The 16,633-nt window shown below is 38.7% G+C and overlaps 1 protein-coding gene across 1 annotated transcript; it reads left to right on the top strand.

The window, feature by feature from the left end:
- The first annotated feature begins 6,189 nt into the window (after positions 1-6,189).
- On the top strand, positions 6,190-11,829 carry LOC135344838 (DBH-like monooxygenase protein 1 homolog). Its single transcript, XM_064542161.1, has 13 exons — positions 6,190-6,587; positions 6,865-7,011; positions 7,140-7,322; positions 7,766-7,855; positions 8,114-8,299; positions 8,817-8,916; positions 9,296-9,465; positions 9,631-9,685; positions 10,120-10,265; positions 10,407-10,466; positions 10,601-10,737; positions 11,159-11,309; positions 11,496-11,829. Exons 1-13 carry the CDS (start codon positions 6,294-6,296, stop codon positions 11,664-11,666), a joined length of 1,890 nt encoding a protein of 629 aa, XP_064398231.1. The 5' UTR covers positions 6,190-6,293; the 3' UTR covers positions 11,667-11,829.
- The last annotated feature ends 4,804 nt before the right edge of the window (positions 11,830-16,633 follow it).

The raw sequence follows: 16,633 nt of genomic DNA, 5'->3' as shown, positions 1-16,633 counted from the left end.
TCACAAAGGACACAAAATGAATTATAGAGGTACTTACAAATTGTGCCATTTTTCAGAGGGCCGTTCATTCCTTGGTATTCTGTGATCTTTGTGTTTGTGTGCACAACAAAAGCCTCAGTTTTAAGCACTTTCATGTTGATGTCAAAAGTATTTCCTTCTGTGTCCTCGAAACAGTGACTGTTTATATTACTCCAGAGAATCATGTAGAATAAGTTGCGGTCAACGATTTCTACATCATAACTGCTCCAATTTGATCTGAAATAAATCCTGGTGATGAGTTCTGGTCCATTAAGACCCCAAAACCGACCATCATAGTGCTGTGAAAATTCTTTTAGGCAAGCTTCTATAAATAGATTCCCCTTCTCAAACTTCGAAAAAGCCATATTTATCGTTCTATTTTGTGTCTCCCACCCTGCAATGTTCCTTCCCAGGGAATATAGTGGTCTCACCACAATAATATCTGTATCCATGTAAATGCCACCAAATTTGTACAAAAGGAGCATACGAACAAGATTAGATTCATTAGAATACCAGTATTTGTTTTTTCTAGCCTTTTCCAACTTCATTATGAAACCCTCGGCTGGAGTACCAATGAGCATTCTTTTTAAATCGTACCTGTGAATCTGAATTGAGTAACCAAGTTCAGTCAAGGCATTGAAAGTGTTATTGGGTAAGGTGTTACTGTACATATTGACTTCAGCAGTCGGATGGTGATAGAAAATGGATTCAACAGTACGTAGGTGGCGCCAATTGAACTTTCCATGTAACCTTTTATCTGATCCGACAGTAGCATTTGTGGTGAAAATGAGATAAAACAACAATTTTCTCTCTCCTCCTATAAGGGAAAGTGGTGGAGTTATGGATAAGGTGCCTAATTTCAAAGGAACATCATGTGACTGGTTTTGGCGTTATTCCACGATGTTGTCATTAATCCCATCAGAGTAGATGGATCGGAATGTTGTGCATTCTTTCCTTGAAGAGAAATTTTAAACAACTCTTCAATACTAATAGTGATGATCAGTGCTGAAAGGATGATGGCAACCTTTATGCAAAACCAGGGTTGCCTTACTTTCATTATCCCACAACTGGTATACAGTTATATCTGCAAAGGAATAAACAGTGTATCATCTCTTTAACCTTAATTAGTGCTGTCACATGATCTCCAGTAAACTAGCTTATCTAAAAGCATATAGTCATGCAGTGACCATGCAAATAACAGTGCATGTGCTTAATTTTTTGACTATAATTTTCATGAAAAATAGCAATACAATCAAGAGTGCATAAGAAGAGAAGAGTGTGGAACTACTGTGCACAAAGTAACAGGGTGCAACTGCGTGTAATCATTAATTTTATCTGCCGAGTTATTCTAGCACACATTTCAATCTCATGCGCATGCTATATACCTCACCCGATTCACATGCAAACCACCCAACCAGCAATACTCTCGTCCCGGCCCTTTTGCATTTGTAAATGTAGTTTGTCAAGTGCAAGCACATGCACAGCATGTGCACAGTGCATACACAGTAGGGATCAAAGAGTGTTTACTACTACTCAGTTGTAAATGAGTTGGATAACAGCTTCTAATCAATAGGTGTTCACAGTACAAGCTACCTGTACTGTGGATATCTGCGTGTGTATATTGTTATTGTTCTACGTCGTGCAGTTGTATAATTTTATATTCCCCGAGGGCGCAGTATTACATACACACATTTTGAAGAGCCAGTGTTACTCATGTATATGCATGGTTAGATTACACTTCTTATTATTGATCTCTAGTCACTATGTACAGTATGGCTACAACAGCATTAACATACAGTTCAAAGGTCAACTGCGAAGTAGCTAAGGTAGGTCAACTATCAAGCAGCGAAGGTAGGTCAACTATCAAGTAGCTAAGGTTGTTAAACTTGGTAGTTGAACTATCAAGTATAGCTAAGGTAGGCGAACTATCAAGTAGCTAAGGTAGGTGAACTATCAAGTAGCTATAAGGTGAACCATATGGGTGAACTAATAGTAACGCTCAGGGCCACCGTAATAAAGCCTTAATTTTTGCTAATTTTTTACAGTCCATTTTTGCTAGCAAATTTCTCCAATTCCCTTATTTTGTTTCATCCCCATGCACCAACACCCATATTATAGCTATAATTATTATATAGATCAAATGAGACAATACTATATAGACACCCTCTTATAAAGCATGCCAACTATACTTAGCCTATATAAGTATAGGAGGGTGTCAAAATGCTCAGCAGATCGAGGATGTAATGTTCTCATCTGTAATGCATGACTGCATGCCAGCCAACACATATACCACACAGGCATGCAGTCATTACAGATGAGAACATTACATCCTCTGCATGATCGTGTTGCAAAATATCCAGTATTATACAATGTATAGCACTCTCCTGATAGCAGAATGGACAGCCATGCACACCCAGAATTAGCAAGACATTATTGCCGTGCTAGCATTATTTTGCACAATCTTAGCTGTGGCTACCTCTCTATAACAGCCAAAAGGCTGTTCCCTATGCAATGGTGTCCGTTTTATGGAGGTTCCATGCACTATAACATCTTGTTCTATAATTTAGTATACATAATTATAATGCATACATACTGAATTATAATATACCTGTGAATGACGTTGTGACGGATCGACGTACGTAACTATAAGATCACAAGGATTCATGCCATAATAAATTAATATACTTTCTTCAGAAATGAGTGCACCTAAGATAATCGATAATCTTATAGCTATAATAATAGCACAGTGTTGACTTACCTAACGGTTGTAATGTACTTTTTAGTATTAGAAATTTGGCAGTGCTTGGACACAACACAACTTTTAACAGTGGCATAGTTGCAATGGCATTTAACGCCTTCATATTTTCTCAACACCAATTAACCACCTAATTAACCATTAACAACTTACCTTATACACTGTAAAATAAGCCACAGCAACCAAGTTAAGACATGGCCATTGTGTAGAGATTTTGGCAAAGGCGTTCCCCGAGGGGAGGGGGGTTGACCCCATCCCGCGACCCCTAACTAATTAGTCATGGGTCACGAGAGGGGTTTTGAGCCCCTGCGGAAGAACGCTGATCACGGCTAGGAGACCTAGCCGGAGGAAAACTTAAAGCACACTATAAACACTCAACTAAAGGGGCGGGTGGGCGGGAAATATCAGTTTGCCTTCTTTTCTGACACATGCGACTGATACTACCACGTGGTCCACCACGCGCATGCTCAACACTCGACTTCGCGGCTCATACTTGGCGTTAACTACGTTTAATTGCATTAAACTACATTCAATCTGAATGCCATTCCATGTTTGTAGCCTCGATTCCAGGCCGAGTTGTTTCTAGCTAGGCCGCCAACTAGGCCTGGTGTTGATTGTATCTGGGCGTGTATCTGGGCGTGGTTAGGAACCAAAAACAAGAAGCAGAGACATTTGCAAGAACAACACACCTGTCGACAAGGGCCGGCAGTGTTGGTCCTACCTATACTAGTTTGTAGTCCATCACAAAGGGCAGTGAGTGAAAGCAAGAGACTTGCCATACCATGTTGAATTGATCCATAACACTACACAAAAAGTTATGTGATTGCATTAAATCATAGATATAAGAAGGGAGAGGGATGGGAAACGTTACGTAAATAGCATTGACGATCTGCGTTTCGGTCAATGTTTTCTTCTTTATTTCCTCCAACCCATGCTTTTAGCTAGTACTAGGCTATAAACTAGCTATTGAGCTCCATGTATTAGCAATGGCTAGTGGAACAGTCACAACAAGGTAGCAGCAATAGTTAGTGAGACCCTCCAAGCAGTAAAAAGCAGCTTGGACAGGCAAATTCTTGAGAGGAGCTCTGTCTGTACCGTTGAGTATTCCAGTACAGTCACAGACATGATAGAGAATTATAGAAATGTAGCAAAGTTCTGTCGTAAATTACTGTGCCGATACGATGAACCAACTATCAATGAATACAAAGAGACATTTACTTACATTCAATCATTGATGTAACTTTCTAAATGGGTACACAAAAAGTCTGCTTTTAAAAACCAGCTTACTAAGACAAAAATGAACATTACTTACCAACCTAAAGCCGAGTGGCTTTGATTTTACTTGCATACAATGCCCAGCTACTTAAGAAAGAGGGAATCATTAATATTTTGGGCTGTAGTCACAGCCTCTCCTTGTAGAAGGTACACAAAGCCACTAGATAGAGCCGAAACGATAATACAACACTAAAAAAACTGCCTTTGAAAGTTTTCAAGCTCTTGGTGAGATACACAACGCTTCTATATGATGCACAGTAGGTGTGGATGCTCAGCACAGTACTATAAGAGTCCCAGTGGGGAGCTGTGAATGATAGTAATAACATTTCCCGCTGGGTTGGCGGGGTGTCTAGAGCCGCAACGCGGATCAACCTTTTGGCATTACACAGAAGTGATTGTGCGCACGTGCTCCGTTTCCCATCCCTCTCCCTTCTTATATCTATATGATTAAATTATGGTTCTTTGACTGACAATGATCTTGCATGGTGACTTGGAGAGGGAGGTGGCTAGTTTGTTGACGCACGCACATCTTCGTTTGTGCATGGTGGTCAGATCGTAGCGTATGCAGCCCAGGGTGATCTCCTGCCCTGGCTGTGTGTGGGGAGAGGGGGGCCGGGGGGAAATCATAGTTTAACTTCAGACACACATAAATTATAATGCTACAATTATTTTACTTAACTTTTTCGGGAAGGGGATAAAATCAAATAAATTAGTCTTTCTACGTACACAACATTATTATGCTTTACAAACGGTGGATTGTAGCCCTCTTCTATATATGTATGGAGGTATAGGACAACCCATATATACTAAGATAACATTAAACTCTATACCCCTGACCTGCATGCTTCTCCCTCTACACGACATAATTAATATAATCATGCATTGATTCTCATGCAGTGTTATCTTGCTGACTTGAATTGATCCCTCAACCTCAAGCTCAGCATTTTTTGTCATGAAAACATCGTTATGCAAAACTTAATGTAATGATCTTTACCAAAAATGGACATTGATTCCCAATTATTCTTTAGACACCTATTATGCTAAAATTATTCTGAGCATAATTTATCAGGGCCTACTTGTCACTATAAAATTATTTGAAAAAATTCTGAGTGACTATATATAGAGGTATAGATCTAGTTTACTTTCTAGCAATTTATGCAGCGCTACAATGCGTCATGCAGTAGCACTGGAAATTGCAGAATTTTTGCAACATGCACATGCACCATGCATGCAGTAAAAGCGTATACTTTAGAGCGTTATACGCTTACCTTATATGGATTTTGTGTATATACATGCACATGCACTGTGGTCTGTTTACTATGAGCATTTCCCGTATATACAAGGCACACCACAGTGCTCAACACTTTTCTTCGTGTGTTGCAACTCCAGTGCCTCGCATTCTGCAAAACCCTGTACTGGAGTATAGACTCGCAAGCCGTCACTGTTGCAGGCAAACAGTAGACTTGTCAAACTCTGTTGTGGTAACCGCATGCGGTTATAGTTGCCATATAAATATCGTGGCAAACGTTACACAAGTCTCTACACCGAGTTTGACCAGTCTATATAAGTGAAGTGGGAAGTGCGGCCTGGGATCGAGGCTACGATCGATTATGCTCTTGGGAATAATAATAATTGTTATGTCGCAGGTTCATGCAGACATTTGAGTTTAGTATTCAACAACTGATAAAATGCACAAGAACAAAGGTATAAGTATGTACAAGACAAAAGGCAGTGGAGCAGAGGCTCCCCTACACAAAGAGCCGCCTGGAGCGGCCCCTATAGCTAGGCACAAAGGGAACAAAGAACAACTATACAGAAAGAACCTACTAACGAACAGAAACCACAATAACAGAAAAGTACAATACAGGAAGTAAAGTTAACCACAGGAAATGAGTTAATTAAAAGTAAACACTATGCACATTACTACAATAATACATTCATTTTTGGTAAATATCGGCATTACATTAAGTTTTGCATAACAATGTTCCTCATGGCAGAAGGAAGGTGAATATGAATACAGATCATGGTCAGTTGTGTGCTGCATGCAACAAAACAGCCACCCACTCATAATAATTATTTGCACAAAGATGATAAGTGGGCGTAGCACCTTGCTGCAAAATATGGGAGTGGCTGCTGCTCTATGAAAATGCTGACTGTATAAACAAGTAGTCTATACAGCCATAGATAGTATGATACAGCTGCCGAAATATTATAGCTAGCTAGCTAGCTGTTCCATTACTGGTACATGGTATATATATCAGAGATTGGAATAATGAAGTGTGTATTTTTTCTTGCTCTTCTCCTCCCTGCTGTCCTGGCAGCCAATATTGACCTCTCCACCTACCCTCTGACCGCTGACCTGAGACCAGGGAGCTACAGGCTGCACTGGAGCTTTAATGTTGAGGAGCAGAGCATAAGGTTTGCAGTGAATGTGAGCACCACTGGATGGATTGGACTGGGACTATCTCCCACTGGAGGAATGCCTAACTCTGACATTGTCATTGGATGGGTCAACGATCAAGGACAAGCCTTTTTGGATGTGAGTTACTGGAGTTTGCAGAATCTTTGCAACACATGAATAAAAGAGTGTTTATAATGGGAAATGCTCATACATTTAAGTAGTAAAACAGACCATAATCCATATAAGGAACGTGTAACGGTCTACGCTTTTACTGGTTGCAAAGGTTCCAGTAATCTTTGGCTATACCTCATGTATACATGTGCTTTGCCTATCTACTGCGTATATTTCTAAATAGCTCGTTGTAAAAACTAGATACTATTATATTATAGCCACCTTTATATTTGCCTATTTACAGGATCGCTTTGCTACTGCACAAAGCCTCCCACCAGTTGATAAACAGCAAGACTGGATCCTAGAGGCAGGAGAACAAGAGAATGGATTCACTGTTCTTGCCTTTAGAAGAAACTGGACCACTTGTGATCAGCAAGACAGAGATATTAATGTAAGCTATCTTTTAGTGTGGGCAAGACTATACTAACTGTTATACTTGTTTCAGCAGTACTCATGCACGCATTAACTCGTTTATTTTAGAATGTCACTACTTTCAGTTAAGCCCACTTCAATACACAGACAGACACAGCTCGTATCATATTTAGCTGGAATGATGTGGACCCAGTTAGCGATGACCCCACTTCAGCTACGTATCACGGGCGTCAAAACCGTGGTACATTGAGTATCAACCTTCTGGGAGGACAACAACAAGTGCCTCCTGACTCGGATGATCTGCAGACCTTTGACGTTGCTGTTAATGCTGTAAGTCAAACTCTGTGTACTTTTTTGCTATTTATCACTCCATATGTACCTCATGCATATGTCTTTATGTCTTTACTACTGAATTATAGCTATCCTTTGTATATGCAAAGACCTTCTAAGCATATGAACATCGTAAGTTTTTCTCTGGATAAATTGTTGAAGTTTGTCAAATATAGCAGCTGGAATGTATGCATTTTATGATCGTAATTATGTGAGACCATCTTTAGCAAAGAAGATGGTGTGGGTGGTGTATTGAAATGCAATACCATGTGACATTTTGGAACTATCATAATTATAGTGTCATCTGATAGTAGAGGCATAACTATGCATGTGACATTTTGGAACTATCTATTGTCATATTCATTTACCATCCATCATCTATTGTATCCTATAATGTGTAATGTATATGAATGTTGTTGACTTGCCCATAATTATGTATACAGGTCGCCGTTCCCAGTGAAAGTACCACCTACTGGTGCTATGTGGAAGAGTTTCCGCAAGATATCAGAGCCATGACTCATTATGTGACGAAGGTAAGTCAGTTAGCTATTTGTTGAATGACATGGTCAAAATTCCTCGTGAGATAATCTGTAAAATTACTGTTGGTGTATAAAGTCAGTCGTGCCCTTATTAAATTATTGAGCTATATAGCTCATATAATTATCGCACTTGATACAAATGAAGCATGCATGGCTTTAGTTAGCAAGTTGGGCTGTGATAAGCCTAATTTAATTAGTACAAACACAATAGTGGTAATAGCATTCATTGCATGCATGTGATCATTACTGCAGATATCGCCTGTCATCACCCCTGGAAACGAGTTGCACGTCCACCACATTCTGATCTACGAGTGCGAAAATCTCAATGCTACGCATGTCGGCTTCAGTGCCCCCTGTAATGGTGGTGGGCCAACTGGGATCATGGTATCACAATGCAGACAAGGCACTCTGATAGTGGGATGGGCTGTGGGAGGAGGAGTGAGTCTCTCAACAATGAATACTCAAACCATGAATACAATTATTGGATAAGCCTTTTTAGGGAGGGTCATGCATTTATGATTGGGATTGATGTTCCTTGTATATGGCAATTGTCCTGTATGCATCGATTTCTTTTGTTTGCATCCATAGAAAAGGCAGCTGACTGAAAGTCTGATTCTCTATCATTAAATAATGTATCGTGCAAACAACATAGTTGGTTTACCGAAAAGTATATAGCCAGCTTTTTTTATAATGTTCCGCGCTTTAACTTATTATTTAACAATATTCCAGTATAATTATTATTGTGTGTACAGCGCGCTTACTATAATTTATACTATAATAATTATACAGCTGATTTTTGATAGGAAACTAGTAACAACGTTATATTGTTTTAACACAACTATACAATCATAGTACCATGCATACATGCAGTAACTAAAAAAGATACATTGCCCTAAAACAACCATGCTATTAGGATGTGCTTATATTATTATATGTTCTATACTGTTTGCCACAGGATTTTGTGTTCCCTGCTGATGTAGCTTACCCAGTGGGTGGAGGTGGTCCTCGCTATCTTGTCATGGAAACTCACTATGACAACCCTAATCAAGCCTCAAGTCAGTATAAGAAACAGGTTTGCTAGCTAGTTGAGTAAATGAGCCTCCCACATGCAGTTACAGTATTATAGTATCTGTTTCGTCAAAAGATGTTGTCCTATAATACAGCTGTGACAATAAAGAAGCATGCCATGTGATGGAGATCCCTATAAGCTTTTGAATTTTTTTATATCTTGCTTTATATTGAAGAATCAAAACTCATTATGGCCTCCCAAATTTTAATGCCAAATTCCACTTCAATATGTAACGTTTTTAATCGTGTCACCCACTCCTGTATAATCCAAATCTTCCTGCGTACTCACATGCACCTACGTACAGATGAATAGACTGTATGTACATGTATCTGGTTCATACCGCTCATTCAGATGTTTCCTCGCAGATATTGTGGACAACTCTGGGATGAGATTCTCGTACACTGCCACTCCGCGTACCTACGATTCTGGTATTCTGCAAGTTGGACAGACGGTCAATCGCCAAATGATCATACCGCCTGGAGCCTCCCAGTTCAAACTGTTTGGAGAGTGTAGTAGCGGGTGTACTAACACAAATGTAAGCACCTAATAACAAGATCATTATGGTATACGAATGCATATAAACATAATTTACAGTCGAAAATCTGTCAGTAAAATTTTATTTGGATAACCCAACTATAGCTATACTTAATTCCACATTACAAATATGTCATGAATACTATATTCTTCTCTACACATGTAGATTCCTTCAACTGGCATAAATGTCTTCGCCAACACTTTGCACACTCATCTAGCCGGTAAGTGAATTATAATATGCAAGATGAGGTGACTACATTTCAGAACATAGCCGCGGCTAAAAAGCGACCCTGCCTCGAATCCAATGCAGTTATGTCTCTGGATAATGAATCATTATTTTATAAGTGTACAGTGTAACCAATTTTATCTGCCAAATCCAAAACGTCACATCCAGCCAAAAAATAAACGTACATTAAAAACCTAGTTTGGGGCAGTCAGAACTGACTATAGTATATGGAATAGCGAGTGGCCGCATTTCAGGGTGAGTTTTGTGCTGTAAAAATCAAGCTAGCAATCCGTGCCGAACGAAATGACCAGTATAATTATCGAGGTGACCGTACTTCAGAGAGCTGAATTAGCGAGAGTCTACTATATAATTAATTTTCTACCCATTATACGTGTACAATTAACATGAACTTCATGTGTTATTTTGCAGGATTTGCATTAATTCTTCATCACTTGAGACCTGATAGCTCTTGTGGTAATGGCTATCGTGAGCTGGAACCAATTGATCAAAATCTCCGATATGACTTTAACTTCCAGCAGGCTAACTATCTTACAAGAGTAGTTAACGTTCAGCCCGTAAGTATACGTATATCGTCACGGTGATATAGTAGCTCCTTCGTAATGTCTATATACTGTATAATTATATAGATTCTATTTTATGGTCTATTAATAATATTATTATGATTATGTGTATTACAATTTTCTTACTAATTTCAGGGTGACATAATTCGTTTGGAGTGTCAGTACAGCACTGAGGGGAGAGCTGGAGTGTCAGTGGTAATTTTAATGTCCATACTCATGATTTTTTTTAAATGTGCAAGACTTACGCTATACCCTATCTGTTTCAATATTTCCGTCAGTTTCTCCTCTATGAATGCAGAATTTTCACGACTATATTTCTATCATCGCAGGGAGGGGAGAGTACAACTGAAGAGATGTGTCTCTCGTTCTTAAACTACTACCCAAGAAATGATCTAACTGCCTGTCTGACCAACATTCCTCTTGTACAGAATGTCTATCAGCCTTTCCTCACCAATCATGTGACTGCGTGAGTGAGAATATCATGCATGCACATATATATACTGTATATAGAACCTATAATGTATACATGTAGATTATTTGGACACCTTGGTTCCAGAGGCATGCAGGCCAGATATAACGTACTGAATATGCCAGATAATCGAACGGATAAAACACAACCGTTTCTTGAACTGCATGCATGCTCACTGACAAATACATGTATGCATGCATCACTTCCTGCATGGTGGGCGTATTCTCGAGGCAAATTACCCAGGAACTTTCACTCAAAGCGGGGGTGGGCGTAATCTTGGTACCTAAACCCATTTAAAGCATTTAAGTTATAATCATATGCTTATTCAACTCTAATAAACTTATACAATTGATGATCATAATATTATACATGCATGCAGCTATAATTATAATTATATACCTACTAAATTTTCCTGCAGCCAGCAGATCAATGCTATTCTTACTGCCAGATCTGATGCAGAGTACCTAAATGCTCTAAATGTTATCCCATGGAGCCCTGAAGCGGTTGAGTCATTCCAAAGCAGCATTATCAACGGACCTTTTAGAGATTCGTGCTTTACTGTGCAAGATGTAAGTTCACATGCAGTGCATGTCGATTGATAATCTGATGCACCTGCATGTACAAAAAAATCACCACATGTACTGCCCGCCACAACGATATATTATATTTGGGAGCCAGCAGCTTATTTAATTTCTGGGGGCTATTCAATAAGTATCACGGTGACACTCCCTTATTTCCTGTTTTCTTTGTTATAGACGAGTAGCGAGATATTTTCCAATGGACTCCAAGAGGCTGATGCCCAGTGCCAGTATCAAGCCAATGACCCGTGTAACCCTGGAGGCAACCCTGGAGGCAACAGTGCGTCTGTGATTGTCGCTAGCATCTCCATAACCATTATGGTTTCTGTCATGGCTCTCTTCATGTGAAGTGAACAAAACTGCATGTAATCTGTTTTAGACGTTTTTATACTTGTATACTAGATTAGTTAATTTGTACTTAGTCTATTTATATAATTAGTCGATATAATTAGACCTATATAAACCCCTATATAATTATTGATACAATAAAAATTATAGCGGATATGTATAATTATATAATAGCCATTAGGCCTGTGCCAAATATTCCAGAATAATTTTTTGAATAATAGGCAGTCTTTGAATAATAGGCACTGTGAAAACAGTTTAACGATATTCATTGAGTTGCATATGCGCAGTAGCTTAGCTCAGAACACACCCACATTTTACATGGCAGTAAACTATGATTGTTAGTCCAAATCAATGTTGAGAGTTGAGATCACATTTTTGTGGCTAAAGTTTGTTATTTCGCTGCTGAAAGTGACTTAATCTTAATCCTATTTTTTGGTGCTATATAATTTATAGGTGTTTATTTCGCTGCTGTGTATGTTGAATAATAGGTGTCATCAATTTGAATAATAGGCTGATGAAGTTGAATATTAGGCTGATCAAGTGTGAATAAATAATTTGAATAATAGGTGAAAAAATTTGAATACTGTGTATTTGGCACAGGCCTAATTACCATGTACCGTATATGCTTGATCAGAGGCCGCTCTTGTATAAAGGCCGCACTCAAATAGTAGCCTCCCTTGCCAGCAAAATGAAACATTTAGTAGCCGCTCTCAAATAGTAGCCTCAGTGAACTTTGACTCTAGCATTTCTGCATGTGGCAGCCAAAAAAATTATTACTAGCAGCTAGCTACATGTACGTAGCTATGAGTAGCAGCTTGTTAGTGCTTCACAAAGACTTCTCATGGCAGAGTTCAAGTTTATGCAGGTGAAAACAACTTTTGATGACAAACTAAATTATTTGGAGCTAATAAACGCCGCTCTTGAACTGTGGCCCCTCTTGAATTGTAGCCTCCTCTTCCAGCAAAATGAAACATTTAGTAGCCGCGGCTCCTGATCAAGCATATATGGTATGCATAATTATACAGATGTGTTTTTATTGATTTTTGGTCAGCTCCAGCTACATAATTATAGCTAAAGAGTTCCGCTATACAAATATAGTCATGCATCAGTTAGTAAATATACATGATCCTTTCCAGAACGCAATAGTTAGATCGCAAAGGGTCAAATTTCTTGCTGATTTGGCTCATTCGCAAAGGTTTTTCACACGCAAAATATTCTAGTAATACGATATATACATGATGCAGATAATAATTATAGCTACAGTTAGCTACAGTTAGCTGTTCACTTTATAGTCCAGGTAAACTTTATCACAAAGGACACAAAATGAATTATAGAGGTACTTACAAATTGTGCCATTTTTCAGAGGGCCGTTTATTCCTTGGTATTCTGTGATCTTTGTGTTTGTGTGCACAACAAAAGCCTCAGTTTTAAGCACTTTCATATTGATGTCAAAAGTATTTCCTTCTGTGTCCTCGAAACAGTGAATGGTTATTATTACTGCAGTGAATCATGTAGAATAAGTTGCGGTCAACGATTTCTACATCATAACTGCTCCAATTTGATCTGAAATAAATCCTGGTGATGAGTTGTGGTCCATTAAAACCCCATTTCTGCTCATAGTGTTGTGAAAATTCTTTTAGGCAAACTTTTATAAATGCATTCCCTTTCTCAAACTTCAAAAAAGCATTATTTATCGTTCTGTTTTGTGTCTGCCACCCTGCAATGTTCCTTCCCAGGGAATATAGTGGTCTCACCACAATAATATCTGTATCCATGTAAATGCCACCAAATTTGTACAAAAGGAGCATACGAACAAGATTAGATTCATTAGAATACCAGTTTTTGTGTTTTCTAGCCTTTTCCAACTTCATTATGAAACCCTCGGCTGGAGTACCAATGAGCATTCTTTTTAAATCGTACCTGTGAATCTGAATTGAGTAACCAAGTTCAGTCAAGGCATTGAAAGTGTTATTGGGTAAGGTGTTACTGTACATATTGACTTCAGCAGTCGGATGGTGATAGAAAATGGATTCAACAGTACGTAGGTGGCGCCAATTGAACTTTCCATGTAACCTTTTATCTGATCCGACAGTAGCATTTGTGGTGAAAATGAGATAAAACAACAATTTTCTCTCTCCTCCTATAAGGGAAAGTGGTGGAGTTATGGATAAGGTGCCTAATTTCAAAGGAACATCATGTGACTGGTTTTGGCTGAAGTTATTCCACGATGTTGTCATTAATCCCATCAGAGTAGATGGATCGGAATGTTGTGCATTCTTTCCTTGAAGAGAAATTTTAAACAACTCTTCAATACTAATAGTGATGATCAGTGCTGAAAGGATGATGGCAACCTTTATGCAAAACCAGGGGTGCCTTACTTTCATTATCCCACAACTGGTATACAGTTATATCTGCAAAGGAATAAAAAGTGTATCATCTCTATTAGTGCTGTCACATGATCTCCAGTCAAACTAATTATAGTCAGTGACCATGCAAATAACTGTGTGCTTAAGTTGTGTTAATTTTTTGGCTAATTCTCATGAAAAATAGCAATACAATTGAGACATGTGTATAGCCATGAGGTGCAACTGCGTGGTTAACCATTAATTTTACCTGCCAAGTTATTCTAGCACACATTTCAATCTCATGCATGATCATGATTCACATGCAGACCACCCAACCAGCAATACTCTCGTCCCGGCCCTTTTGCAAATAATGATCGGACTGTGCTGCATGGGTAGCGCGAAATCCCCCCTTATAATCGTGGTTTATAGGTGAATTTTACCTGCCCCTCCCCGGCCGGTCCTTGCACCAGCACTTTCATGATTTCAGTACTCCCAATATATCGGTGTATAATGCACATGTACCTGAGGAGGGTACATGTGCACTGTACGGTTTGGTACCAACATCGTCATGTTCTGATATAATTTTTTTATATATAGATGTCGCAGTTAACGTTTCACGAGTATACTTCGTGACTGTAGAAAACCATCAAGTATATATCCTCAGTTTCGGCCTGAGAACGAGGTTAGCCCTGCCCTCCAGTATACCCGTCCTATATTATATATACCCTTTGTCCACCCACCCTCTCTCACTTTCCTTATAATTATGTCTGCCTGCTAGGAGTTGGTAGATTATGCTCGAGATGTTACTAATATGCTATTCTTTTATGCTATAAATTCAAATTTTCTTTTCAAATTTCTTTTCAAATCGCCTATTAATTATTCCCACGTTATTCCTTCTTTCATCTATCTTTAAGCACAACACAGACCCCACGTCGTTGCACATGCAATATATAGCCACATGACTCTATCTCTAAACACCATAATAATTTTTACCAAGGAAATAATAAATTAACATCAGTATACTATACTTCCACCAGCCCTATACAAAATTAATGTTTAATTCGTTGACCAGTATTTCCAAAACCTGCCTATTATTCTGTTAAAGGTACCTATTATGCCAGCATAATTCTAGCCTCGAATCCAGGCCGATTAAAATACGTATTTTAATCGGCCTGGTCTCGAAGCTAGCATAATTCTCACCCAAAAAATGTGCCTATTATATTATTGTGCTCAAAATTATGCCAGCATATAATTATAATCTATAATTATACCAACCCTATATACTGCCTGCAGCGGTGCCCATGCACTATCCCATAATGCCTGCTCTGCTATCAGCTTTCCCGGGCCTCCCCCCTTTTCTGCTACATGCTATTGCAGCCACTATACCCATTTTCATAATTATATACACATTTTGAAGAGCCGGTGTTACTCATGTATATGCATGGTTAGATTAAACTTGTGAATTCATTCTAACTCGATACATATACACCTTTACAGCGAATTCACAAGTATAACATAAATGTGGCATCAATCGTATATCTGCAACGGAATGCATAAAGCTTGTTAAATTTTTTACAGCCCATTTTGCTAGCAAATTTCTCCAATTCCTTCATCCCCACCAACACCCATGCAATTAAGCTATATATGAGACAATACTGTATAGACACCCTCTTAAAGCATGCCAACTACATAGCTTATAAAATTATTATAGTTGGCATGCTTAAGAGGGTGTCAACAATTACATCCTCTGCATGATCGTGTTGCAAAATATCCAGTATAGCTACAATGGATAGCATGCATCAGGCAGAGTGGACTCCTCACCCAGAATTAGCAGAAAATTATAGCATTATTTTGCACAATCTAGCTAAGTATATAGTGTCCTGGATTACATATACATAATTATGTCCTCAAGTATGGAAATGAAGTGTAAGTTCAGCAGCAGTTTTTATATTGGCAGTAAGACAATCGTTTGTCTTGAGGCTACCTCTCAATATACATATATAACGGCCAAAAGGCTGTTCCCCAATGGTGTCCGTTTTATGGAGGTTCTACTGTACAATATCTTGAATTATCTAATGCATGCATATAATAGACCTGCATGTGAATGACGTTGTGACGGATTGACGTACGTAACTATAAGATCACAAGGATTCATGCCATATATACGAGCAATAAATTACTTCAGAAATGAGTGCACCTAAGATAATCGATAATCTTATAGCTATAATAATAATAGTACATGCAGTGTTGACTTACCTAACGGTTATAATGCACTTTAGAAACTTAGCGACGCTTGGACACAGCACAACTTTTAACAGTGGCATCGTTACAATGGCATTCAATGCAATGCCTATAGGTATTGTTGCCTTTTAACATTTGAGATCAAAGGAAATGTAGTGCCAAGGCAGTGCATGAATGCATGCATGAGGGTACAAGAGTGGCTGTGCTGAACTTATAGTATATAATCATATGCACGTTTAAATTCTGCTGTTTTGCTGCATGTTATGTGCCCTCTCTTCTTTTATATGCAACTTTGAATGATATTGTACTGCATCATGCATCACTTGATAGTAACCCGCGTGAGCGGTGCTTTCATTTATTATAGGTATAATAATATATTAT

This window comes from Halichondria panicea, chromosome 1 (assembly GCF_963675165.1).
Source record: "Halichondria panicea chromosome 1, odHalPani1.1, whole genome shotgun sequence".
In the NCBI taxonomy this organism is placed as follows: Eukaryota; Metazoa; Porifera; class Demospongiae; order Suberitida; family Halichondriidae; genus Halichondria; species Halichondria panicea.
This window is presented reverse-complemented; position numbering and strand designations above follow the sequence as displayed.